Source organism: Tamandua tetradactyla, chromosome 2 (assembly GCF_023851605.1).
Source record: "Tamandua tetradactyla isolate mTamTet1 chromosome 2, mTamTet1.pri, whole genome shotgun sequence".
NCBI classification, from domain to species: Eukaryota; Metazoa; Chordata; class Mammalia; order Pilosa; family Myrmecophagidae; genus Tamandua; species Tamandua tetradactyla.
Genome location: NC_135328.1, coordinates 74,559,348 through 74,585,439, shown reverse-complemented (window position 1 = coordinate 74,585,439; position 26,092 = coordinate 74,559,348). Strand labels below are relative to the sequence as shown.

Sequence of the window (26,092 nt, the reverse complement as noted above, 5' to 3'; positions counted from 1 at the left end):
ATTTTCTGTCCTTGTAGCATAATTTGTGAATTGCATTATCTTTGTTCCAAAAGTGTTTTTAAAATGTGTTTCTTTCGGGGGCTATTCATATTTTAGATGTTTAAAATAATATGCTTATATTTATGGCATTGTACTAGATGTATGGAAAGAAAAGTCACCCTAAAAATTTACCAGAGAGATCCTTGTTTGTTTCTGCCTTTATTTTTCTTAGTTGCCTTGATATGTATTATTAATGATTTTGAAGGACAGGATGGTGCAGTGGGAATAAGCCTGTAAAAGGTTTAGATTTGGACCATGCCTACGTGATCACTGACTGTATGTGACAGTTATTAAGTTGCTCAATATTTTTCTGCCTCATTTTCTTCAACTGCGTAACAATGCTTCTCTCTCAGGTTTCAGTGTTAAATGAACAAATGCATTTAAAAGCATATTTGGCATTACTTATGTTTAATAAATGTTGATATCTTTTTTCCCAGTAAGCTGTGTTCAGATTCTCAACTAAGCTTCCCCACCAGTATATTAATTTAGGGGATAAAGAATTGATGGTGAAGTAAAAATTTGCATATTTAGCTCTAAGAAACCTTCTTATAGGTCTTTATTCTCAAAATATTTTTTTTGTTTCCTCTCCTTTCTTTTAAATTCATATATAATAGACATTTAGAAGTTGTATTTGTATTAATGTCATGTTTAACTTTCTACCGTATATGTAAGTTTTTATATATTGTGGATCGTATCACATAAGCAATTACAGAGAGTGACAGAAGTGAACCCCTTCACATCGTTAACATTTCTCAGGAGTTAGTCAAAAATCAATGGATATATATTTTAACACTGAACCGAAGTACCCATATCTTGGACTTCTATCTCTAGTTTCTTTAATAAAACAGTGAAGCATTAGTTGTTCCAGTGCTATAAGGAATCAAGCAACACTGGAAATTAAATCCCAAAGTAGTGTACCTTTTTTTTGTTCAACAGATGTTAAGGATTTCCTCGAGCTATAATAATAATAATAGTTTTAAGAGTTTTATCCCAATCTACTCTTTCAACAACACTTAAAGAAATATCCCAGGATGATTTACTAAGTAAGTGCATGAATTTTCTAAAGGCAGATATTTAATAGTTTGATCCCAGTATGAGACATTCTAGCAAAGGAAAAGTTTAGAAAATTTAAGAAAGAAATAAATAGGTTAAGATGAAAATAATCTAGGTGTTGGCACTATGACTTGCCACTGTGCTACTGCTTCCGTAGTTCTTCCTCACTTCTTTAACTGAGGGCCATGAAAGTTACTTTGTTATTTCAAGTGTACCCATTTAATAAGACTGTTACTGAAGAATAGCTCCCAAGTGCCAAATATTAGAAAATCTTTTAAAGTGGCAATGTATAGGGGGCTTGGACGATTTCCATATCCTAGGAAACGTGGAAGCAAACCATTACAGGTAACTGCTACGTTTGTTCTGGCTGGACACTTTATTCCGTGTGCAGTTGGACTCCGGTGCAACGGGACCGCGATGAAATCTCTGCGTCAGAATGTGAATAAGCAGCAGTACTTTCGGAAGCTATTCTGCATCGTGATCCAGGGCATTTTAAGAGTACGACAGCAAATCCGTCATCGTTCCTACGTCCTCTCTTCCCCTGCATTATCTCTGAACTGAGCACGTTTTCTCCAGGGCTTTCAGAGCACAGTTTTAACTCGCTGTTTACAGCACAGCCTAGGATGCCCGCTGGGGCTCATTCAGACCCTTATTATCGCTTGGACCTCAGGCTTCAGGATTTCCCTAATAGCTCTTAGGGTCTTATGACCTCAACGGGCTCTTTAACCATTAGCGGGGGGTGGGTGGGTAGGGGGAAGGTACCTACCTCCCCCCAACCCAAATGCCAATCATCGCCACCTCCCACTGGCAATGGGGTGGTTTGTGGACTTCTTCACAAGCCACTTCTCGTCAGAAAACCCTGAAAAGTAGACACCTAGGAAACTACACCTCACTCTTAACTCTGGTTGGTAATTTATGCATCCCACATCTCTGCGTTTGACTTCACGGTGAGTGTATAGGGCCAGACCCAGTTAAAAAAACAAATTTATGAACTTAATCCTGGTCTGCTTCTCCTAGCCCAGGAAGGCTTGCAGGCTTTCCGCCGCTCCATGTTTGTAGCCTTCACTGAACTAGGTGGGGGTAGGGAACGGGGGAAGGAAAGAAAAGTCGTGGTGAGCGGCTGGGTTTGTCCGCCGTCAGTCTCCTGCAGCCGCACGTATGTACCGGACAACATCGCAGTGGCCCCGCTCCTCAGCCAGGTCCACCGGCAGGCGGCCCCAGGCGTCGCGCACGTCCAGCCGCGCCCCCGCCCTGTGCAGCGCCAGCAGCGTGTCCAGGAAGCCCTCCCGGGCGGCGTCGTGCACCGGTCGGGTGAGGGTTGTGGGATCGGTACAGTTGGGCTCCGCGCCGTGAAGCAGCAGCAGCTCGGCCACGCGGGCGCTGCCCATCATCATGACCTGCGCGGGAGAGCAGAGCCGTCAGGGCGAAGGCGGGGAGAGGGGTGGGGCGGGTGCAGCGCGACAGGGACTGGGAACTAGTCTTCAGAGGTGGCTGGATTGGGGCCATTTAAACTAAATAGTTGTTTATGAAATCTCCCCCAATGTAGAGGCAAGTACAAGCCTAAGGTGTCTTGTTATTGCCCCCCGCCCACCCTTATGCTTCTTAGTCAATTTAGATTGCATTCCATGTTATTCTCCAAACTTGCGGAAACAGCTAATGACAAAGTGCTTATTGTCCAAAAGGAAAAAGAGAATTTTTAAAAATTTCCACTAGAACATGGAAAGCCATGTTGCTAAATTATTTATGAGTAGGAGTTAAGTTTTAAAGTCTTGTTTTTTCCCTTGATCCCCCTCCTACATAGTCTAGGCCTAAAAATATTAGGCAATTGATATATAGTTTTTAGAAGGTGGGATATTTCTTTAAAAGGAGAAAATAAGAAACAACTAAATTTAAAAAAAGGTTTGTACTGTTAGTTTTCATAGCAAATCCCCTGTGGAATGCCTTTGATTTTCACTGTCATGCATCTGTACTCATCAACGGATTATACTCTGATAATCTGAGCCAAAACTGGAGAGTTGGAGATAGAGGGGGAAAAACAAAATCAAGTTGTGCATAGTCTTATAAAATGAAAATAAATGATTTGTTTTAAATAAATAGGTAACCACTTTTAATGATGCTAATGTTAAAAATAAATGCTGACACGTTTAGTATGTAATATATATTTAATGCAACTTAACCACTGTGTTTACATTGCATAATTTCTGTAGGATTTTATAATGTTAAATAGTAAATATTTTGCTTGGATGGTAACAGTCAAATCTGACAATGCATAATTCAGAAAAAAAATGTTTTGGAGGAGTAATCCTATAGCATCCATTTGTGGACATGTAGGTTATGCAAGCATTTAATTTTAAGCAATTTTTGATAACTAAACATCTAAAATGGAGATGTTTGTTTATGTGCTGTAAAATGTACCATGTAATTGAAAGACAGCAGTCTTCTAGGTTTTTTTTTTTGTTTCATGAATATTAGAAACATCCATTTCCTCTCTTCAAAAGCCATGATATAATTCATCATTTCTATTGGTGATATAAAGGGAATTTTACATAGAGAGAAGAATAGAATAAAGTGATTCCTAGTATCTCAGAAAATGGTGAATTAAAACTATATATAAGAAATCTTGCCTTACAATTAATAAATTTGAAGTCTTTAAGAACCACTCTACAATATTTTTGTTGCCTTTAACCTATCCTTCATTATACCACTTTTCTAAGAATTGCTGTGTATTCAAAAGGAGTACACATATTTTCTTTAAATTCTGGAGGATTAGTAAGATTCCTTAATAATCACTTAGTTCTGGAAGGTAATGGTGAAGTAAATGCTAAATATGAACCATAATTGTTCAACATAAAGCACAAAAGCACTAACTTAGATTTTAAAGAAAATTTAAAATATCAGTACTAATTAAAGTGGAATTTATAAATATCTTTAATAATTGTATTTTAATAATTAAACGGATAATTATTTATGAGGGCACTCTGCCATTTAAAAAGGACCTAATAATTGTTGCTTCTAATCCAAGTTTTTGGTATAATAATTAAGCGAGAAATGTCTGGAAATTTTTATGGATAAAAAAGCGACATTTTTTTCTCATATAATATTCATGAGACTCTGCTAACATGAAATAAATAAATTAAAAGTTGTGGATGAGGAATCCTGTGTCCTTCTTTTGTATTCTATTCGTCTCTATGAGGAAAGGTAAACAGGGTTTAGTATGGCGACTTAAAAGTGAATGGTAAAATTGTTTTTCATGTGCTATGATTTGTAGAGTTCCTTAAATCCTATCCAGACTGTAGAATTTGTACTTTACTTATCTTTATCATTGAAAATAGACAAAACAAAACTGTCCCCCTTTACTAATAACTCCCTTTCCTTTTCCCCTTTCCTTTGCCCCTGAATCTATACCTTCCATCTTTGATCACGAGATGGCAGAGGGACTATTGTGAATATTTTTTCCACTATCAGAAAGAAAACCAAACTGAGGTAGTAGACTTTTCTATCCCTTTCTTTAGAATTTTTGCTGGGTGAAAACTTGCTTTACGCCAGCGTTTCACATTTTTAACAACAGACACAACTGCGCAGTGTCTACATCCGCGGAGATCTCGGTTCTAATCCCGGCGCACGAATACCTTGCCCCGCGCTTGAGCGCCGCCTGCCGGCGAGGCCCGACCGCCCCAAATACCTGGATCGGCCGCCTCCCGTAGCAGTTGACTCCATTGGGATCCGCGCCGGCTTCCAGGAGCTGCCGCACCCTCTCCACTTGCCCCCGCGCCGCTGCGTTTGCCAGGCCCACATCGTCGCTGCCACCACCGAGCATGCCCTTGTCCTCCTGGCGCATTCCGCAGCCCCCAGAAACTGCGCGGCCCGGATAATCCACTGTTGGCCGTGAGCTTCGCAACACTCCTCTTTTTCCCCAACCTACCGCGGAGCGCCTTCCCCTACTGGAGAGCTAAGCTTGGCTTCGACCCCTTCTCGCGTCCTTCTGCTGTTCGGGGTTCTTGCAGTGGCCGAGCGACTGGTATTTTTTAAAATTTTTCCCTGGCGCCCGAGAACCAGCCGATACGGCCGGCCGGCTGTTGGGACGCGGCGCCTGGCGTGGTGGTAGCTGAGCGCAAAGCGGCTTGGGCCGCAGAGTATAGGCACTCCGCAGCGTCTTCACTGCCTAGCGTCGCTCTCAGAGCCGGGAGCCCGTTGGGAATGAATTGCGTTCCCAGCTGGGCCACCGGCCTGACTCTCGCCACCCCCTTAGGCCCCGCCCCCTGCCGGGCTGGCGGGCGTGAACCTGTCCGGCTGTGGTCGCTTGGAGGCCTGGCCGGCAGCCGGTGACGTCACAGCCGACGGGGGTAGGGATGAGGGAGCCCTGGGTCCCGGGGACGCATGCGTCAGAGGCTGGCTTGCCCAGCCGCGTGGAAGGCGGGCCGCGCTGCTGGCTCGCTAGGTGTCCAGCAAAGCCAGAGGCTAAGTTTTTGAAAATGTTGACCCACTGTACTCAGCCTCTAATCTCCAGCAGGTGGAGCAGTGGATTTCTATTCCATACCAGCCCCAAGTCAGTGTGTTTCACTTTGGAGACATTTCCTAGTCTCTCCCTTGTAAAAGGCATTTTAAATAATTTCGTCTAACATGTCTCAAAGTGACAGCTCTGCACCTGTCATATAGGTTAAATTCAACCTCAAGCAGTACTTGCACATCACAGTTTCACATCTTGCATCAATCAGCAATTTTCTTTTAGGTGTGTTTTCATATTTGAATCAGTCAGCCATAAAAACACGAAAAATCCTGAGAATCTTGTTTTGTGTGATCATTTTTTTTCTTTTTAAATTTTCAACTATGGATGCAAGCCTTAGACAAAGAAAGAAAAGAAAAAGGAAAGAAAAATCAGTTTGAGATTGAGGATGGCAACGTGTTACACGAAAGAGTTGAACAAATACATTTTAAAGAATTTATGATCACATATTCATGATATTTGTACTATATCTTTGCACTATTACCTATTTACGCCCATCTTGGCAGGTATTTGATTGTTATTTATCGTGAGTAATAAAGGAAATTTATGCAGTAATAATGAAACAAAATAAAATAGGGTGTGGTGCTTGGCTGTCATTAAACAGGCTGAACCTGTCATTAAATCCTCTTCTGAAGATTTAAAGTCGATGTGCTTTTTTTCCCCTTTACTTTCTTTCTAGGTAAGTTTGAATTAATATATTCCTTGCTTTACAGATTTAAAAAGTACAGTTGATGCTACATGGAAATAGGTGAAGAATCACAGTTATGTGTTTTTTTTTGCCTCAAAACTTTGGTGAAGAACTACACAAGAATGAGTCTCTCCTAACACTAGACAGTTCTTATTATATATATATATAAACATATATATTGGTTTAGAATGCTGAGGAAGATAGAGTTTTAAAGGGAGGCCAATAGTTTGCTTACTCAAGAATGAGAAACTTCAAAACAATGCTTCTTCTAGCATGTTAGCTCTGATCCCTCCTCCTCCAACCCTGTATAGTATAACTAAGAGTTCTTTACAATTTAAAGACAGTGGGGCCCATGAAATGTTGATTATAGCTGAAGATCTACTTACTTTCATCAGGGCTAAAATCCACTTGGATAGGGAAAGGATGGGAGCAGCATTAAAAACATTTTTTTCTCTTTCCACTGTACCCCCATTTCTTAGTTTTCAGGTTCTTTTTTTATTACTCTACTCTTATTTGAGTTCTGTTTTCATCTGGGAAAAAAATGTCCTTTTTTTTGTTGATGGCTACCCCATGCATTGGTCTGGTCAGGGGAATAGAAGTCTGTTTCTTGGTGAAAACCATGGAGAAGCTGTTTTTGTTTTCTCTAAAAGACCAGTTCCTATGCACAGTGTATTGGGGAATCCAGGTGTCTAAGAAGAATAGGAGAAGGGAGAGGAAATATGGGCATTGGGAAGACAGAGCCTTTAAAATGGGCAGTATTGGTTCTTTGCCAGTGATCCTAAGGGACTTCATCTGACCGATGTTGGTGAGTGTGATGGCAAATGAAATTAGTCCAGAATATCTTCATCAGAATGAACTAGCTACTCCGAGACTCAGTGCACAGTGAAAGCAACTATGCATGTTGCTTTTAAAAGGAGTTGTGTTGGGACCTTCCTTCTAATGGAACAAGTAATTGAATTTAGTTCAACAAAACTGAATTTACCATGTCTTATTTTCTAGGAGTCTAAATTGAATAAATTATAGGTGTTAGTTTTCAAGAAACTCTCACTTGTGGCACTCAAATCTAATAAATAGAAAGGCTTAATGTACTGTGATAATTTTACTGAGATGTATTTACAGGGAGCTTTAGGAGTAAGGAAGAGGGGAATTTAACCCAAGTTGGCGAAGCAGGAAAAATTTCTTAGAGCAGATACAACTAAAGAGAGTCTTAAAGGATAAGACAGAAGTTAACTAATTCGTGTGTTATTGCCCTGGCTTTCTTTGAAATTTAACAAAAGGTTTAGGAAAAGACAGTCTGAGCCATTTTCTTAAGTGGTGGGCATAGCCAAAGTTTCTGAAATATAGAAACTACTTAGAGTTGATAAGGAAATGGCAGATAATTTTGTTGTTGTTGCTGTAGTTGTTGAAGGAGGCACAGATAGAATGATGAGTAAGGTAGGGAAAAGCCAACAAGTAGAATGACAGAATTTTCCAGGAAGCAGGGATATGAGCTTCATTGCCTGAGTTGACTGGAAAGGAACGTTGGCCAGGGAGAATGTTGTCAGGGGCGCGTATGGCTACTAGCACCACGGACAGCGCTCCCCTATTAAGCATTTCTGGGTGGTCCTAACCCGCAGGACAGGGAATTCTAGAGAAAGCTTCACACTTATTCTCCAAAGCCCTTTTCTTCCCTGACACTTAAAGGCAGCCATGTGAAGTTCAATGGAACTCTTGTCAAAACCAACCTGCTCAACCTTGTTTCCAAATATTATTGATTAATCTAATATTAAAAAGAAAAGAGGAGGAGTCACACTTGCACTGTATTCTGAGTGCTCTACAGGAACTGTTTCGTTTAACCTCTGTGAGCTATACATTAGTACAGTATCTCAATCTTACGGACAGGGCAAAAGGATAGAGAAGTTAAGTAACTTGCACACTAACTGTCATTATTGGAGGTTGAAGCCTGTGTGGCTTCAGAGCCTCTACTCTTTACATTACATAGTGTCTTTAGCAGCTGTCATGGTAGGCTTAACTGGGAAAAAAGCAATAAACAGACTTGTAATTATTTTTCAGCCTGCACTGTGTTTTCCAGATGGCTCACTGCACAGTACGCCCTTAACAGACTTCAAAGATGACATTTCACATGTAACACAATAGCACATTTGTCTTGGACAATAGAGTGAAATAATGAAATATTTCACCTCTCCCTGAAATCCAGCTGTCTTTAGGATGAAACACAACCTATTGTTAATGCTTCAAACACATTTAGGAGATGAACAAGATGGGAACATAGTGGGCAGCTGAAACTTGGAATTGTTACAGCCATGATTTTTTTAATACGATGGGTAATTTACAAGTGGGGAGAGAAAGAAAATGGGAAAATAGGTGAATTGGCATAGAATTTGGGAGAATAATGAAAAGGAAAGTAGAATTCATTCCAATCTTGTACGTGGGGCAAACCACTATGATAATGATGTTTACATTCCTAGTTGATGAAACTATATATGAACTCACTATACTAGAGTGACTAGAGTAAATTGAATGGTACAGAGGTAATGACATGCCTTTATTTAATTGCTTTTTGCTTATGGTTGGGTCTGAGATTGTTTCTAAATGAGAGAAAGAAAATCAAGATCATGCTTCAGACTTACTCAAAATACGCATGAGCCACCTCCTCCCCAGGAAGCTTGACTCTCTCCATTACATCAGTTGATAATTATTCCTGTAGGATCCATAGTATCTCCCTTTCTCCCTCCCAATATGTTTCTTAAATTTAATTGAATGGTGGACATAATTCATCATTTTAGTATATCCTTTCGTTTTTTCACAGATCACTTTTCACTTTCTCTTAAACAGTTATTAATAATTTATTTATTTAAAAAAGATAGAAAATAAGGTTAAAATACTGAAATTGGTATATATATATATATATATATATATATATATATATATATATATCATATCTCTTCTAATCTATAGATTCTTCTCTTCTTTCTTTTATTTCCTTGCAATTTGTTTGTTGAAGAAACTGGGTTGTTCAATTGTTTCTTGAATTGAAACAATTGTTTGCTGAATACCTCTGAATGATGACATTTAAACTATTTCTTTGCCACCTGTATTGCTTGTAAGTTATTTAGATCTAGCTGGATGTAATTCAGGTTCAATGTTTTTGCAAAAATTCTTCCTAATTGATATTGTGTACTTCCATCAAGAGGCACATAATCCAAATATCTATTTTTGTGATTCTAGCAGTCATCAACAATTATTTCTTAGATCCATTATTTCCTTAGTAACTGCAAAACAGTGATTTTCTAATTTTATCATTCTTTCTTCTTTTGTTAGTTGGACTACTTGTATAAAGTGAAAGTTTTCTTCATTAACTGCTTGGTTGCTGTCCTGGATTGAATCTATTATGTACCCCAGAAAAGCCATGTTTTAATCCTGATCCAGTTTTGTGGGGGCAGCCATTTCCTTTGATCCTGATTCAATACTGTTGGTCAGAAACTTTTGATTAGATTATCCCACAGAGATGTGACATACTCAATTGTGGGTGTGACCTTTGATTAGATGGTGATGTGACTTCACCCATTCCAGGTGGGTCTTGATTAGTTACTAGCATCCTGTCAGAGAGGAAACATTTTGGAGAGAGTCAGAAATAGCAGCTGACAGAAACTTCAGCGCAGAGCTGACACAGATATTGAGACATAGCGAACAGAAACTAGGATGTTTGGAGATGCTTGGAGCCCAGCAGACGTTGCCATGAAATATTAAGCAAGCTAGAACCTAGAGAGAGCCAAGTGAAGCCAAGGAATGAAAACCAGACTGAGAAGAGCAAAATGAGGAGCCCCCACAGGAACACAGGCTGAAAGCAATGGAGCCCAGGTGCAAGGGACCGGCAGATGCCAGCCATGTGACTTTCCAGCTGACAGAGTTGTTCCAGACCCATAAGCCTGGATGCCTTAGTTTGGACATTTTTATAGCCTTAGAACTGTGAACTTATAACTTACTAAATTCCCATTTTTAAAAACTGTTCCAGATCTGATATATTGCATTCTGGCAGGTTGCAAACCAAAACAGTTGCCCTCAGTTATATATAAGATAGGGGACTTCTGGGAAGATGGTGGAATAGGATAGGTTGAGTTTACCCCTGTTCCAAAGAACAGTTAGAGAAGGGACAAAGGGAAGAATGGGAGAGCGATCCCAGCATGTAGGTGACCTGGGAGGGTCTTCTGCTCCGTATGGGGAGGCCCTGGTTGAAAAGGCAGAAGAATTGAGGTGCGGAGAACTGGAGACCAGCCAGCTAGTGCAAACAGCCTAGAGTGTCCATTTCCAGATGGAGGCCTGGAGCTGTCAAGAGTGTACAGACAGTAAGACAGGAACAAGGAAGTAAGCCAAACTGTGTTCCTTGAACCCACTACCCTCATGCTGCTGCACCCACACCACAACCTGCGACTCCCGCAGCAGCCCACGCCCCTAAACCCTCTCACTGTGCTCCAAGCACCGCCACCCCACACCCCTGCTCCACACATATGCACAAACATGTCCCAGCCTGACCCACCAATCCTGTGCAGGCGCACAATCCCACCCTGCCCTTCCTGAGATCCGCCTACTATGCCCAGCCCTTCTACACCCACCTCCCTCTCCCTGTCCCCTGAAGGCAGTCACCTGCATATCCGGGCTGCAGGCACTCACCTTCATACCTGGGCCACATGTGCTCCCAGACCATACAGTCACTCAAGCCTGCCTGGCCAACCCTACAGCTCTGAGCATACGCTCATCAGCATCCAGCCCTCCAGACGTGTGCACGTGCACATGCACACACCCATTCACACGACTCCCCCTCACCTCTGGGCAAGCACTGACTTGCATATCAGGGCGACACCCGCCCCCAGCCAACAGGCACAATCCCAACCCGCTGTCCTTGAGCTCTGCACAGGTGAACACCAGGGCCAACCCCCCAGACCCACACACATTAGGGTCCCGCCCCCAAGATCCACGCACCAGCACAGCCAAATCTTCCCTGTCAGGCACCCATGTATCTGTGCATGGATCTCTTGACCCTGCACCCCACCCCACCTACCTCGTACATGTACACACCCTTGTCCTATCCCAGGCACACGTACCCTTTCCCCACATCTGACAGGTGCTCTCGGGCACACCTGTGCCACATAGCCTACACAAGCAGGCACCCCTACCCCATTCTATACCTGCACCTGCAGACTCGCACCAGAGCCCCGCCCACCCATCACCACCCACCCCTGACACATATCCCACAACCTCCATGACCTGTGCCTCACCCCTATACACACGCACATCTGGATCCCAGTCCCCCTGAATCTTTTCCCCTGTGCAAGGACACACCCACACACCAACCTCCCTGTGCCCCAACTTCTGTGCCTGCCCTGTACCCCACACCCTGACACCCATGACCCACATTCTTCATGTGCCCACTCGCATCCTACCTGCATACCAGCCCCAGAATACCTGCTCAGCTCCCTTATCTGCCTCCTTTGGTGCCCTACCTTTGTGTACTCCATGCCACACCCTGCTCCTGCACTCAAGGCCTGCCTTAGCTGCACCTTGCTCCCACAGCCCCTACACCACATGTCCACAACCCCATGACCCACACCACATGCTCACAAGCACCAGCACAGAGTCCACAACCTGTACATATACCTGCACTGCAACCTGCCACCAGACTGTTGTGCCCCTCCCATGTCCCCTATTCTACTCCATACCCATCCCACAAATGCAAAGCTTTAGACTACTAAAGGAAATCAACATCCAAAGTAACCCTATCAAGTTATTTACACACCATGAAGACAACAGAAGATCACTAACCATATGAAGATGCAGACAGATACACTCCAGTCTAATGACCAAATTAAAACACTAGAGAAGACACAGACTTTGGAACAACTAATTAAAACTGTTCATATAAATCTACTAAATACAGTCAATGGGATGGCTAATAACATAAAGGAAATCAAGAAGACATAAAAGAACATAAAGAATAATTTGAAAGAATAAATACATAAATAGCAGAAATCACAAAGATTAAAAATGTTGTAGACCAAATCAAAACTATACTAGAGGGGGTGGATGAATGGTTCATTGGTAGAATGCTCACCTTACATGTGGGAGACCCAGGTTCGATTTCTGGACCATATACCACACCCCCCAAAGCAAACTATATTAGAAACACACAACAGCATATTTGAAGAAGTGAAAAAAGAAAAAGCAATCTAGAGGACAGGACAGCTGATTTGAAACACACAAAAGAGCAAATGTCAAAAAAAATGGAAAAATTTAAATTGGATCTCCGAGAAATGATGGGCAAAACAAAACACACAAATATAAGAAACATCAGTGTTTCTGAAAGAGAAGTGAAAAGTAAAGGGCGAGGAAGATTGGTGGAGGTTATAATGGGGGAAATTTTTCCAATCTTTATAAAAGACATAAATATGCAAATCAAAGAAGTCCAACAAACTCCAAATAGAATAAATCAAATAAGCCTACCCCAAGACACGTACTAATCAGTCTGTCAAATGTTGAAGAGAAGCAGAAAATCCTGAAAGCTACAAGAGAAAAACAATCTGCTACATACAAAGGAAACTACATAAGATTGAGTTAAGTACTCAACTGGCACTATGGAGGCGAGATGGCATTGGTATGATATATTTAAGATCCTGAAACAGAAAGACTTCCAGCTGAGAATTCTGTACCCAGCCAAATTGTCCTTCAAAACTGAGGGAGAGATTAAAATTTTCACAGACAAACAAAGGCTGAGAGAGTATGTCAAGAAGAGACCAGCTCTATAAGAAATAGTAAAGGGAGTTCTGCTGGCTGAAAGAAAAAAACAGGAGAGGGAGGTTTGGAGGTCGGCACAGAACTGGAGTACCAGTAAGGCTAACCTTAAGGATAAAAAGAGAAAGGAAGGAAGAGAACATGTAGATCTGACAAAATCCAATGGATAAGACAGAGGATTCAAGAAATGCCTTTATGGTAACAACTCTGAATGTTAATGGACTAAGCCTTTCAATGAAAAGATACAGATTGGCATAATGGATTAAGAAATATAATGCATCTATATGCTGCTTATGAGAGACTCATCTTAAACACAAGGATACAAACAGATTGAAAGTGAAAGGATGGAAAAAAATTTTCCAAACAAAAGCAGGAGTAGCTATACTAATATCAGACAAAATAGACTTTAAATATAAACACATTGCAAGAGACAAAGAACTACACTGTATATTGGTAAAAGGGACAATTAACAAAGAAGAAATAACAATCACAAATGTCTATGCTCCCAATCAAGGAACTCCAAGGTACATGAGACAGGCAATGGCAAAACTGAAGGGAGCAATAGATGTTTCAACAATAATAGTAGGAGAGTTCATATACCATTCTCCACTACAGGCAGAACAACCAGACAGAGGATCAACAAGGAAAAAGAGAACTTAAACAATCTGCTAAATAATTAGACTTAACAGATATATATAGGTTGTTACACCCCAAAACACCAGGATATACATTCTTCTCTAGTGCTCATGGAACACTCTCCAGGATAGATCATATGCTGGGGCACAAAATAGTCTTTATAAATTTAAAGACATTGAAATTATTCAAAGCACTTTTTCTGATCACAATGGATTGAAGCTGGAAATCAATAACCACAAAAGAACAAGAACTTTCACAAATATATGGAGATTAAATAACACATTCTTAAGCAATGAGTGGGTCAAAGAAGAAATTGCTAGAGAAATTGGTAGCTATCTGGAGACAAATGAAAATGAGAATACAGCATATCAGAATTCATGGGATGTGGCAATGGCTGTGCTGAGAGGGAAATTTATTGCCATCAATGCCTATATTAAAAAACAAGAAAGAGCAAAACGTGAAGACTTAACTGCTTACCTGAAGGAACTTGAGGAAGAACAAACTAAACCCAAAGAGAATAGAAGAAGAGAAATAATGAAGATTAAAGTAGAGTTAAATGAATGGGAGAACAAAAGAACACTAGAATCAATAAAACCAAAAAGTGGTTCTTCTAGAAAATCAGTAAAATCAATGGGTCACTAGCAAGGCTGACAAAGAAAAAAAGAGAGAGGATGCAAATGAAAAAATCAGAAATGAGAGGGGGGTCATTACCACAAACCCTGGAGAAATAAAAAAAAAATCACAAGAAGATACTATGAACAACTATATGCCAAAAGCCTACACAACTTAGGTGAAATGGACAAATTCCTGGAAACACACAAACAAGCTACACTGACTCATGATGAAATAAAGGATCTCAATAAACCAACCACAAGTAAAGAGATTGAAACAGTCATCAAAAATCTTCCTACAAGAAAAGTCCAGAGCCAGATGGCTCCACCAGGGAATTTTATCAAACATCCCCAAAAGAACTAACACCAATCCTGCTCAAACTTTTAAAAAAAATTGATGAAAAAGGAACACTACCTAACTCATTTTGTGTTACTAACATCACTTTAATACCCAAACCAGGTAGAGATACTACAAGAAAGGAAAACTACAGACCAATTTCCCTAATAGACACAGATGCAAAATTTCCCAGCAAAATATTGGCAAATTGAATCCAATAGCACATTAAAAGAACTATAAAAAAAAGAACTATACACCACAACCAAATGGGGTTTATACCAGGAATGCGAGGATGGTTCAACACAAGAAAATCAGTCAATGTAATACAGCACATTAACAAATCGAAATGGAAAAATCATATGATCATCTCGATTGATGCTAAAAAAAGCATTTGATAAAATTCAATACCCTTTTCTGATAAAAACACTTCAAAAGGTAGGAATCAAAGGTAACTTCCTCAGCTAGATAAAAGGCATATATGAAAAACCCATAGTCAGCATCATACTTAACTGTGAGAGGTTGAAAGATTTCCCCCTAAGATTGGAAATGAGACAAGGATGCCCTCTGTCACCACTATTATTTAACATTGTACTAGAAGTTCTAGGGAGAGCAATCAGGCAGGAAAAAGAAATAAAAGCATCAGATTCGAAAGGAAGAAGTAAAACTTTCATTATTTGCTGATGTCATGATACTATACTTGGAAAATCCTGAGGAATCTACAACAAAGTCATTTGAGATACAAATTCAGCAATGTGGCGGGTTATAAAATCAAGGTGCAAAAATCAGTAATGTTTCTATACCCAAGCAATGACCTGAGGTGTCAATTAAGGAAAAAATTCCATTCGGAATAGCAGCTAAAAGAATCAAGTATCTAGGAATGAGCTTAAGTAGGAATGTAAAGGACTTGTACACAGAAAACTACATAACATTGTTAAAGGAAATCAAAGAAGATCTAAATAGGTAGAAAGACATTCTACCTCTACCTATGCTCATGAACAGGAAGGTTAAATGTAGTTAAGGTGTTAATTCTACCCAAGTTGATCTACAGATTCAATGCAGTGCCTATCAAAATTCCATCAACCTACTTTGAAGACTTGGGAAAGCTAGTTACCAAATTTATCTGGAAGGGAAATAGACCCAGAATAGCTAAAAGCATCCTAAAAAAGAAGAATGAAGTGGGAGGATTAACCCAATTTTAAAACTTATTACAAAGCACAGTGGTCAAAATAGCATGGTTCTGGCACAAAGATATAAGTATTGACCAATGGAGTTGAATCAGGAGTTCAGAAATAGACCACCAAATCTATGGTCAATTGATCTTTAACAAATCCACTGAACTGGGATAAAATAGTCTTTTTAATAAGTGGGCATGGGATAACTCAATATCAATAGCCAAAAGAATGAAAGAGGACCCTTACCTTACACCCTATTCAGAAATTAACTCAAATGGGATCAAACGCCTAAATATAAGAACCAGTACCATAAAGCTCCTAGAAGAAAATGTAGGGAAACATCTTCAAGACCTAGTAATGGCAGGTAGCTTTCTAAACTTTATACCCAAAGCACAAGCAACAACAGAAAAAAATAAATAAATGAGAATTCCTCAAAATCAAATGCTTTTGAGCCTCAAAAGACTGTCCAAAAGGTGAAGAGGCAGCTAACTCAATGGGAGAAGATGGAACTCACTCATCAGATAAACGTTTGGAATCCTGTATACATAAAGAAATCATACAACTCAATGACAAAAGAACAAGCAACCCAATTACAAAATGGTCTAAATATATGAATTGGCATTTTTTCTGTGGAGCAAATATAGATGACTGAAAAGCACATGAAGAAATGCTCATTCTCATTAGCTATAAGGGAAGTGTAGATGAAGACTACAATGAGATACTGCTTCACACCTATAAAAATGGCTGCTATTAAACAAACAGGAAACTACAAATGTTGGAAAGGATGTAGGGAAATTGGGACACTTATGCACTGTTGGTGGGAATGTATCATGGTACAGCTACTATGGAACACATTCTGACAGTTGCCCTACTACCTGACAATACCACTACTCGGTACGCACCCAGAAGAGCTGAAAGCAGTGATACAGAGATTTGCACACTGATATCCATAGCACTATCACAATCACTAAAAGGTGGAAGCAATCCAAGTGCCCATTAATAGATGAGTGGATTACAAAATATGGTATATACATATGATGTAATTTATGCAGCAATAGGATGAAATGACATCTTGAAGCAAATGACAAGATGGATGAGCCTTGAGGACATAATGCTGAGTGAAATAAGCCCAACGCAAAAAGATAGATACTGTATGATTCCATTTTTATGACCATGGTAATGGTAAAAATCAGAGGCTTATAGTACAGAATACAGGGGACCTAGCGATAACAGAGAAGCTTGAGATGGGTGAACAGTTTGCTAATGAGGTTGAACTTAATTATAAAGGAATAGACAGAAGTGAAGGTAGTTCACTAGTGGGTCTATAAGTAATATTACCATATTGAAGGTGAACGTGATTGAAACAGGTTGTATAGACTTATGTGTCCCACCAGTCAACCCAACAAATACAAATAAGTTCTTGCATGAACTACTGCAAAGGTATGAATCTTGTACAAAAAGCATATAATTTCAGGATATGGGGGAAAATGATATTGCATGCTCTGGGCTATGTTTAATAGGAAAACATCAACAGTACCACAGCACCATCAGGAGTAACTAATGGGGGTAGGGACAATAATTAGGGGGAGGTTTGGATTTTCTATTTAGTGATGGTGTATTTATTGGTTATCTTTCTCTTGGGAACAATGAAATTATCTAAAATTGAGATTGTTGGTGGAGTTTTCACTTTGGACGTTATACATGAGGCCCAGTAGATAGAGGTGACTGAAAATGCACTGGTTGAGAAGTAGATTGGGGAACAATGGTGTAAACAATATGATCGAACACAGTGCTGCTACAAAAAAGAGCACAGTTGTGAGACATGCAGTGATGTGAATGAACCTGTGGGATATTTGGTGAAGAAAAATAAGCCAGAAATAAAAGACCAAATATCGTATGATCTCATTTAGAAACTACTTATAAGAAAACTGGGGCCTAGATTGTAAGCTCTTACAGCAGTCACAGTTAGTCTGGAGTGGTAATTGTCATTTCTGGATTTTGAGGAGCTGCCTTATTTATTTATTTTTTTTGGATGCGCAGGCACTGGGAATCGAACCTGGGTGGTTAAACTTTACCACCGGGGAAACCCCTGATACTCTGCCAAACATTAGCGATACCCAAATCAATAGGCCAAGCCCTTGATCTCGAGGCTTGCTCTTGTAAAGCTTATGTATGTAGCAGAGAAGCTTATGGGTATGCCTAAGAGTCACCTCCGGAGGACCTCTGTTGTTGCTCACATATGGCCTTTGTCTAAGCCCAACTCTTCAACTTAAACCATTGCCCTCCCCCCCCCCCCCCCCCGCATGTGGAGCATGACATCCAGGGATGAATGTCTCCCTGGTGGCATGGGGGATGACCCCAGGGATGAGCCTGGCTCTGGCACCATGGGATAAACAATGTCATCCTAACCAAAAGAGGGAAAAGAAGTGTAACAAATAAGGTAACAGTGGCTGAGAGAGTTTAAATAGAGTCAAGTGGCTACACTAGAGGTCACTCTTATGCATGCTTCAATTAGACATTGCTACCTATCATAACTTGCCAAACCTCAATCAAAACGATTCCTGCCAATTCTAAAGAATAACTTCAACATTATATAAGACTCTACAAATCTTCCATGATTCCATGCACTAGGTCAACTTTCCAAAACCTACAACCTCCAGATAGGTCCTTTAGATAAATCCTGAAATGTGGAGGGGCCAACCCTTCCAGAACATCAGCTGGTTTCAACCCCATCTCATATTATCAACAGCCCATTCCAACATGAAAAAGTTAGAGTAGACATAGCCCAAATACCTCTAAAGAGCAGGAAAAGATCAAAGGTGATGATGGAGTTATACATAGAAGGTCAGGTTTAACAAATGAGTATCAGTGTTGAATCATTTAACTGTTATTTCTTTTAGCCTCCAGTACCTTAGAGAAGCTTGAAATAAAAACCTAAAATTGTGGAATTATAACCCATACCAAACTCTGAAATCTGTTCTACAGCTAATTGTTTTGATGTACTTTGAAATTTATTGCTTTTATGTATATATGTTATTTAAAAGAGAAGGAGAAATATAACAGAGAAGATAGGATTTAACAAATGAATATAACTGCTGAAGCATTATATTGATATTTCTGTTGGTCTCCAGTGTCTTGGAGCAGCTAGAAGAAAAAACAAAAAATTGTGGAACTGTAAAGCCATACCAAACTTTAAAATCTGTTCTATAACTGCTTGTTAAGATGTACTTGGAAGGCAGGCCACGGTGGCTCAGCAGGTAGTGTTTTCACCTGTCGTGCCATAGACCCAGTTCGATTCCTCATGCCTGCCCATGCAAAAAAAAAAAAAAAAAAAAAAAAGTACTTGGAAACTTATTGCTTTTGTATGTTAAATGTTAAAAAAGATGGGTAAATACTTCATTTAAATTTTTTTTACCAGTTTTCAAAATAATATGTTGCATCCCCAGCCTCCTCCAAAGTTGATTAATGATTTTAAAATTATTATTAATAGTGTGTGGATTTAAATGTCCTTGCTGTGTTTCAATCTACTACAGTTATTATTTCTATTGATGCTCAAATGGAAGCCTCTTGTAGTTGATTCCTGAAATATGTTTTTGACATGACCCCAATAGTCTTTGGCAGAATCTTTGCTTTCTGGCATAACAATATGTTATAATTTTATCTTAAATATTTATTTCTTGTCTACCGTCTTAGTAACTTTTTCTCAAAGAAGTAGTCTTTTATGTGAGAAATTGTATTTAGCGACCACAATCTGGGTACTGGGGATGTTTATTGCTACTTAGTTGGTCATCATATTTTTAGGTCTTTATGTTTCTATGTAAAGTGGAAGTAGTTTCTTAGCTCAGAAAATTACAAATATTTTCACCTACATTAATGTCCAGAATATTGTTAAACGTTGAGTGGCATGGGCCTTTTGGTCTACCTCTGGACCAGAATGGCCTCCAAATTATTGCTACAGCCAAAAATGTTTCTAAAAATATATACAAAGTGCCCATAGGGTGCCATCCTCTTTGAAAAAAATCATTAATTTAGAGGGCATGTGAATAAAAGATTGGATCGAAGGGGTGACTTAACTCTGAAATCCAGAGTTTTCTGCCCCAAATGGTCATCCTTACGCCACCCTTTCCACATTCCTCTGCTACTTAGTTTAGCCTATGTACTAGACAAAGCTGAACTTCTCACGTGTACACACTATGATTCACACTAAAGTTCAGGCATAAAATATTTTATTTCCTCATTTTATCAAAATTTATCCTCTCATTAAAGCTCATTCTTGAATAAAGTTATCATCTATAGTTCAATCACAGCAGGGGCGCCATTTAAAAAAATTTAGGCCAATCTTGGCTTGCATACTCAAACACATCAATAATGTACAGCTCCTCTATTCACCAAAAATTCTGTAATGAACAACATATCTAAGTTATATTAATTGATTCTGCTGAAATATCAGTATTTGTTCACTTGTAGGCATTTTTAAACTTCTAAAAGTTGAAAAGAATTTAATAGGTCATTACATGTAAATAGTTGTGGCACAAGTAACCAAGCTTTAGCTACTACTGAAGTAAATTTGTATGCAGGTTAGATAAGATGAATAACCCGGCAATATGGGGGACAGTAATTATTTGTGAAATTAAGTTGGGTATCCAGACTTCTCTTTTTCTCTTTTTTATGCCTACTACAAATGGTAGGATCTACTGTATTTCACAACTGATATTATTGTAGATGAAATATCGGAAGGGGAATGGGACTCTGTTAGGTGAAAACATTTTTTCAAAGTACAGATGATTTTTGAGAGCAGAATTTCTGGAAGAAATAGGCAAAAAGTTCAAAGAATTGAGAATTTTAATTTTTATAATTTTCTTTTGAAGATTGTTATTTATCATAAAATGCATATTTAATTTGCCTTTTTCCTCAGAAATGCATGGTCTCTGAAATATGTTTAATAATCTTTTATTGGGATAATTCATATGTCTCTTATAAAGCATATATTCTCTCCTGGGCTTTTGAAGGAAATTCACGCTACAAAATAAAGTTATTTTTAAATCATTTTTGATTTTAGAAGTCTTATTTGTTGAAAAAAAATGCATGTACACACATGCAAGCAGAATCAATTGGTTTAAAGAATTGTTAACTCTGATTTGCTGTGGATCCAGGCCTACGTTAGAGCTTCCACCTTCACAAGCCATTGTGAATTGGAACCCTGATATTTTTTTTACATCTAAAACTGTTACTCTTGTGTAGGCCTATTTGATTGAAGTCAAATAATTAGCTTTTGCAATGTTAGAATTTAAGGTCCTTGTAAGAGTGGACTACCCTTGCTATCTCCATTCCATTCGTTCCTCAACTTTATGTTACCTGACTTTCACTCAGAATCGAGATAACCACTTGGCAAAGTAATCAATGACTTCCTGGTTGATGGATTCAATGATCTCAGGCTTCATTTCACTGCAGTTTCTTCTCTGCAGCTTTAGACTCCGAGGGCCTCTTATTTCTTGTTTATTTCACCATTCTTGCCTCTATGAAGCCCATTCACTCATACATTATTGATAAACATATATATGATGTAAATAACACAAACATGTTTATATCCTTATATAGGGTGTGAGATACGGGTCCTCTTTCATTCTTTTGCATATGGATATCCAGTTCTCTAGGCACCATTTATTGAAGAGACTGTTCTGTCCCAGGTGAATTGGCTTGACTGCCTTATCAAAGATCAAATGTCCATGATGAGAGGGTCTATATCTGAGCACTCTATTCGATTCCATTGGTCAGTATATCTATCTTTATGCCAATACCATGCTGTTTTGACCACTGTGGCTTCATAATATGCCTTAAAGTCCGGCAGTGTGAGACCTCCAGCTTTGTTTTTTTCCTCAAGATACTTTTAGCAATTCGGGGCACCCTGCCCTTCCAGATAAATTTGCTTATTGGTTTTTCTATTTCTGAAAAATAAGTTGTTGGGATTTTGATTGGTATTGCATTGAATCTGTAAATCAATTTAGGTAGGATTGACATCTTAACTATATTTAGTCTTCCAATCTATGAACATGGTATGCCCTTCCATCTATTTAGGTCTTCTGTGATTTCTTTTAACAGTTTTTTGTAGTTTTCTTTGTATAGGTCTTTTGTCTCTTTAGTTAAATTTATTCCTAAGTATTTTATTCTTTTAGTTGCAATTGTAAATGGAATTCATTTCTTGATTTCCCCCTCAGCTTGTTCATTGCTAGTGTATAGAAACGCTACAGATTTTTGAATGTTGATCTTGTAATCTGCTACTTTGCTGTACTCATTTATTAGCTCTAGTAGTTTTGTTGTGGATTTTTCCGGGTTTTCGATGTATAATATCATATCATCAGCAAACAGTGATAGTTTTACTTCCTCCTTTCCAATTTTGATGCCTTGTGTTTCTTTTTCTTGTCTAATTGCTCTGGCTAGAACCTCCAACACGATGTTGAATAATAGTGGTGATAATGGACATCCTTGTCTTGTTCCTGATCTTAGGGAGAAAGTTTTCAATTTTTCCCCATTGAGGATGATATTAGCTGTGGGTTTTTCATATATTCCATCTATCATTTTAAGGAAGTTCCCTTGTATTCCTATCCTTTGAAGTGTTTTCAACAGGAAAGGATGTTGAATCTTGTCAAATGCCTTCTCTGCATCAATTGAGATGACCATGTAATTTTTCTGCTTTGATTTGTTGATATGGTGTATTACATTAATTGATTTTCTTATGTTGAACCATCCTTGCATACCTGGGATGAATCCTACTTGGTCATGATGTATAATTCTTTTAATGTGTTGCTGGATTCGATTTGCTAGAATTTTGTTGAGGATTTTTGCATCTATATTCATTAGAGAGATTGGTCTGTAGTTTTCTTTTTTTGTAATATCTTTGCCTGGTTTTGGTATGAGGGTGATGTTGGCTTCATAGAATGAATTAGGTAGCTTTCCCTCCACTTCGATTTTTTTGAAGAGTTTGAGCAGAGTTGGTACTAATTCTTTCTGGAATGTTTGGTAGAATCCACATGTGAAGCCGTCTGGTCCTGGACTTTTCTTTTGGGGAAGCTTTTGAATGACTGATTCAATTTCTTTACTTGTGATTGGTTTGTTGAGGTCGTCTATTTCTTCTTGAGTCAAAGTTGGTTGTTCATGCCTTTCTAGGAACTTGTCCATTTCATCTACATTGTTGTATTTATTAGCGTAAAGTTGTTCATAGTATCCTGTTATTACTTCCTTTATTTCTGTGAGGTCAGTGGTTATGTCTCCTCTTCCATTTCTGATCTTATTTATTTGCGTCCTCTTTCTTCTTTTTGTCAATCTTGCTAAGGGCCCATCAATCTTATTGATTTTCTCATAGAACCAACTTCTGGTCTTATTGATTTTCTCTATTGTTTTCATGTTCTCAATTTCATTTTTTATATCCTTATAAATATGTATTCTTATTCCACATTTAGTTTTTTCTGTTTTTAGCAACAATACTCAAATAATATCCTGAATTTTAAGCTGTCTATGAAATACTTACTTATTGTGTTAGTTAGGTTCAGGTGTCAACTTGGCCAGGTGAAGATGCCTAGTTTCATTGCTGTGGACATGAGCCAATGGCATGTGAACCTCATCTGGTGTTGATTACATCTGCAGTTGGCTAGGAGTTGTGCCTGCTGCAATGAATGATTTAATTGGCTAGAAGCTTAAATGAGAGAGTCAACGTAGCACAGCCCAAGCCGCTCAGTGTACCTCATCTCAGCACTCACAGCTCAGCCCAGGCCTTTCTAGAGATGCAGAAAGGAATAAACCCAAAGAAAATTGTTGGAACCCAGAGGCCTGGAGAGAAGGCCAGCAGAGATCACCTGTGCCTTCCTACGTAAGAAACAACCTCAGTTTAAAGTTAGCTGCCTTTCCTCTGAAGATCTAACAAAATAAGTCCCCTTTTATTAAAAGCCAATCCATCTCTGGTGTGTTGCATTCTGGCAGCTAGTAAACTAGAACACTTATCCAATTTATTAAAAAAATATTGAGCCTCTACTCAGTATCAGTGAACTGGAGATGCCCATGTGGGAGGGGAGGCTGTTAAACAGATTTGTACAACTGGAAAGTTTGGTGAATATTGTCACCAAGATAGGGAACACTGAATGATGATACAATTTGAAGTGACGATCTCAAGGTCAGATTCAGAGAGATTGAGCTTGAGATGTAGTGAAATATTTAGGTGATGTTCAATGGTTGTTAGGGGCGTTTAATCCTAATTTAGACTATTTTATTCCAACAATTGCAAAAATGAAATTTTATGGTATACATTTTAGCATAGAAGATTATTTTTCTAGAGAAAGACTAATATAAGCAATAGTATTTAATTCTAGGAATTTTCTAACACCAAAAATATTTGATGACATAGGATGCCGTCTTTTCCTCTCTTTAAATTTGCTTCATTCTGAAAACACTTTTCAAATTTCCTAACATTGTTAGGGTTTTTAAAAAATTTTAAAACTATAGGATCAACAACATTTTCTTAGATTACTTATCCGTAAAGATCAGGTCGCAGTAAATGCATGCAATTCAAACTCAAACTTAAAACAATCAATTGAAAAAAATTTCAGAAAACTGGTTTAAAACACTCCAAGAGAAGTCATTTGCCATATGACATCTCAAAAGACAAGAGTCTCTTTAAAAATTTCTCTCTATATATCCAATCTTAACAAATGAAAACAGTGAGCAAAACAATATTAGAAAATCCCTTAGAAACAATGCCCATTCTGAAGGAGAAATGCTTTACTCACGGTTGCTCTTTTCTGGGTATAAATCTGTACTGACTTATTCAATACATCTGCTAGCCATTCAACAAATATTTATTGAATGTCTAGGCACACTTTTAGGCACTCAAAGTTAAATAAGTGACAAAATTGTCTAAAAGCTCTGCCCTCATGGGACTTAGATGTTCTAGCAGGGGCACAATTTTTGTTGTGAAGTTAATCACATTGCAGAAATAACAAAGTAAAAGAAATTTCATATTGAATATTCTTGACACTATGATGAATATGATGACACTATGTCATCAAACAAAAATTCTGGCTTATAAGAAACCCATATCCACATCATACAAAGTCTTAAAAAATAATTTCTGTTATACAAATGAGTCAATAGTAAAATCGTTTTCTCAATAATCATAAACTAATTGTGATGTGGTTGTTTATCTCTGAGAAACTTTGGTAGAGTGAAAACTAGATATTTCAAAAAACAAAACTTGGTACCAAAATTAAGGAGGTCTTAGATCTCTCACATTAAATGAGTACTCAAAATTTAGTGGTGAAATACTAGATATGGTTAGAAACCAAGGCATAGTTGAAATGAAAGTTTAAGAAAAGTATCAAAAGCCCAAATCCAGTATCACTATGATGCAGTCTTAGGATTTTAATTTTGACACCCTAGTCTCAATTTGTATTTAATGTGGTTTTAAACCTAGGCAAAATTGTAATGAAAGTTTAAAAAAATTAAATCAAGTTACCAATAGGAAAGAAATTGAGTAGGCAATTTTAGTATTTTTAATTTGGCACCCTATCTCAAATCAGCACTTAACGTTTGACAGTGAAGTATAAAAATATGTTTATAAAACAATGTTACTGATTTAGATGTATGTTTTGTGAAATATTTTATAATACATAGTATCACTTCAGAAGCTTGTGCATGATAAACTTGAATCCCTTAAAAATGTCTAACATCTTTTCTTGGCATGATACAAATAAATCATTAAAGTATAATAGTAACAATGATAAATAAAATGGCAATATCACCATATATTTATAAACCTCTTACAGATTGTTTGATTATGACATAATAAGATTTTAACATTGCCATGTTTTTGAAATGAACTTTTTCTCCCAGCAGCTTTCTTGGGGACTATTGGAGCAGGAAAATGAACGATAATGCAATTTAAACTATATTAATTTGAAAATAAATCCATGAGTCATGATAGAGGGAGGGTAAAGTTTTCTTTCTAGAGGAATGGCAGCTAATAAATTTAGAGTAAATCCCACTATTAGAAAATCACCATAGTGTGACCTTCCAACGGATAACCGAACCATTGGTAAACTGTGGTTAGGGACCAGAGTAGTCTCACAATCTCACTCCACAGATTTATTCATTACTAAAGGAAAATGTGCTTTGCAGGAGCTGGCTGTTACCCCCTTAACCAAGTGGGAAGACCTGACCACGTACATGGGGAGGTTCATCTAAGTAGGGTTCTTGATGAGATGTTTGAATCTAGTCCAA

General features: G+C 38.5%; 1 protein-coding gene and 1 long non-coding RNA gene across 2 annotated transcripts in view; one reads left to right on the top strand and one right to left on the bottom strand.

The window, feature by feature from the left end:
• Positions 1-1,987: 1,987 nt before the first annotated feature.
• On the bottom strand, positions 1,988-5,420 carry CDKN2B (cyclin dependent kinase inhibitor 2B). The gene is made up of 2 exons (XM_077148031.1): positions 4,775-5,420; positions 1,988-2,489 (listed from the first exon to the last, which is right to left on the bottom strand). Exons 1-2 carry the CDS (start codon positions 4,928-4,930, stop codon positions 2,229-2,231), a joined length of 417 nt encoding a protein of 138 aa, XP_077004146.1. The 5' UTR covers positions 4,931-5,420; the 3' UTR covers positions 1,988-2,228.
• LOC143673479 (uncharacterized) overlaps positions 2,379-26,092 on the top strand; it is a 39,271-nt gene continuing 15,557 nt past the window's right edge. Inside the window, exon 1 of the long non-coding RNA XR_013170389.1 lies at positions 2,379-6,275. This is a non-coding gene — a long non-coding RNA (uncharacterized LOC143673479). The remainder of the gene's footprint in view (positions 6,276-26,092) is intronic.

Coding starts and splice junctions, on each gene's coding strand:
- CDKN2B (XM_077148031.1), bottom strand. CDS start 4,930: ATGCGCCAGGAGGACAAGGGCATGCTCGGTGGTGGCAGCGACGATGTG. Junction 2,490..4,774: donor ACGGGAGGCGGCCGATCCAG/GTATTTGGGGCG, acceptor TCTCCCGCGCAG/GTCATGATGATGGGCAGCGC.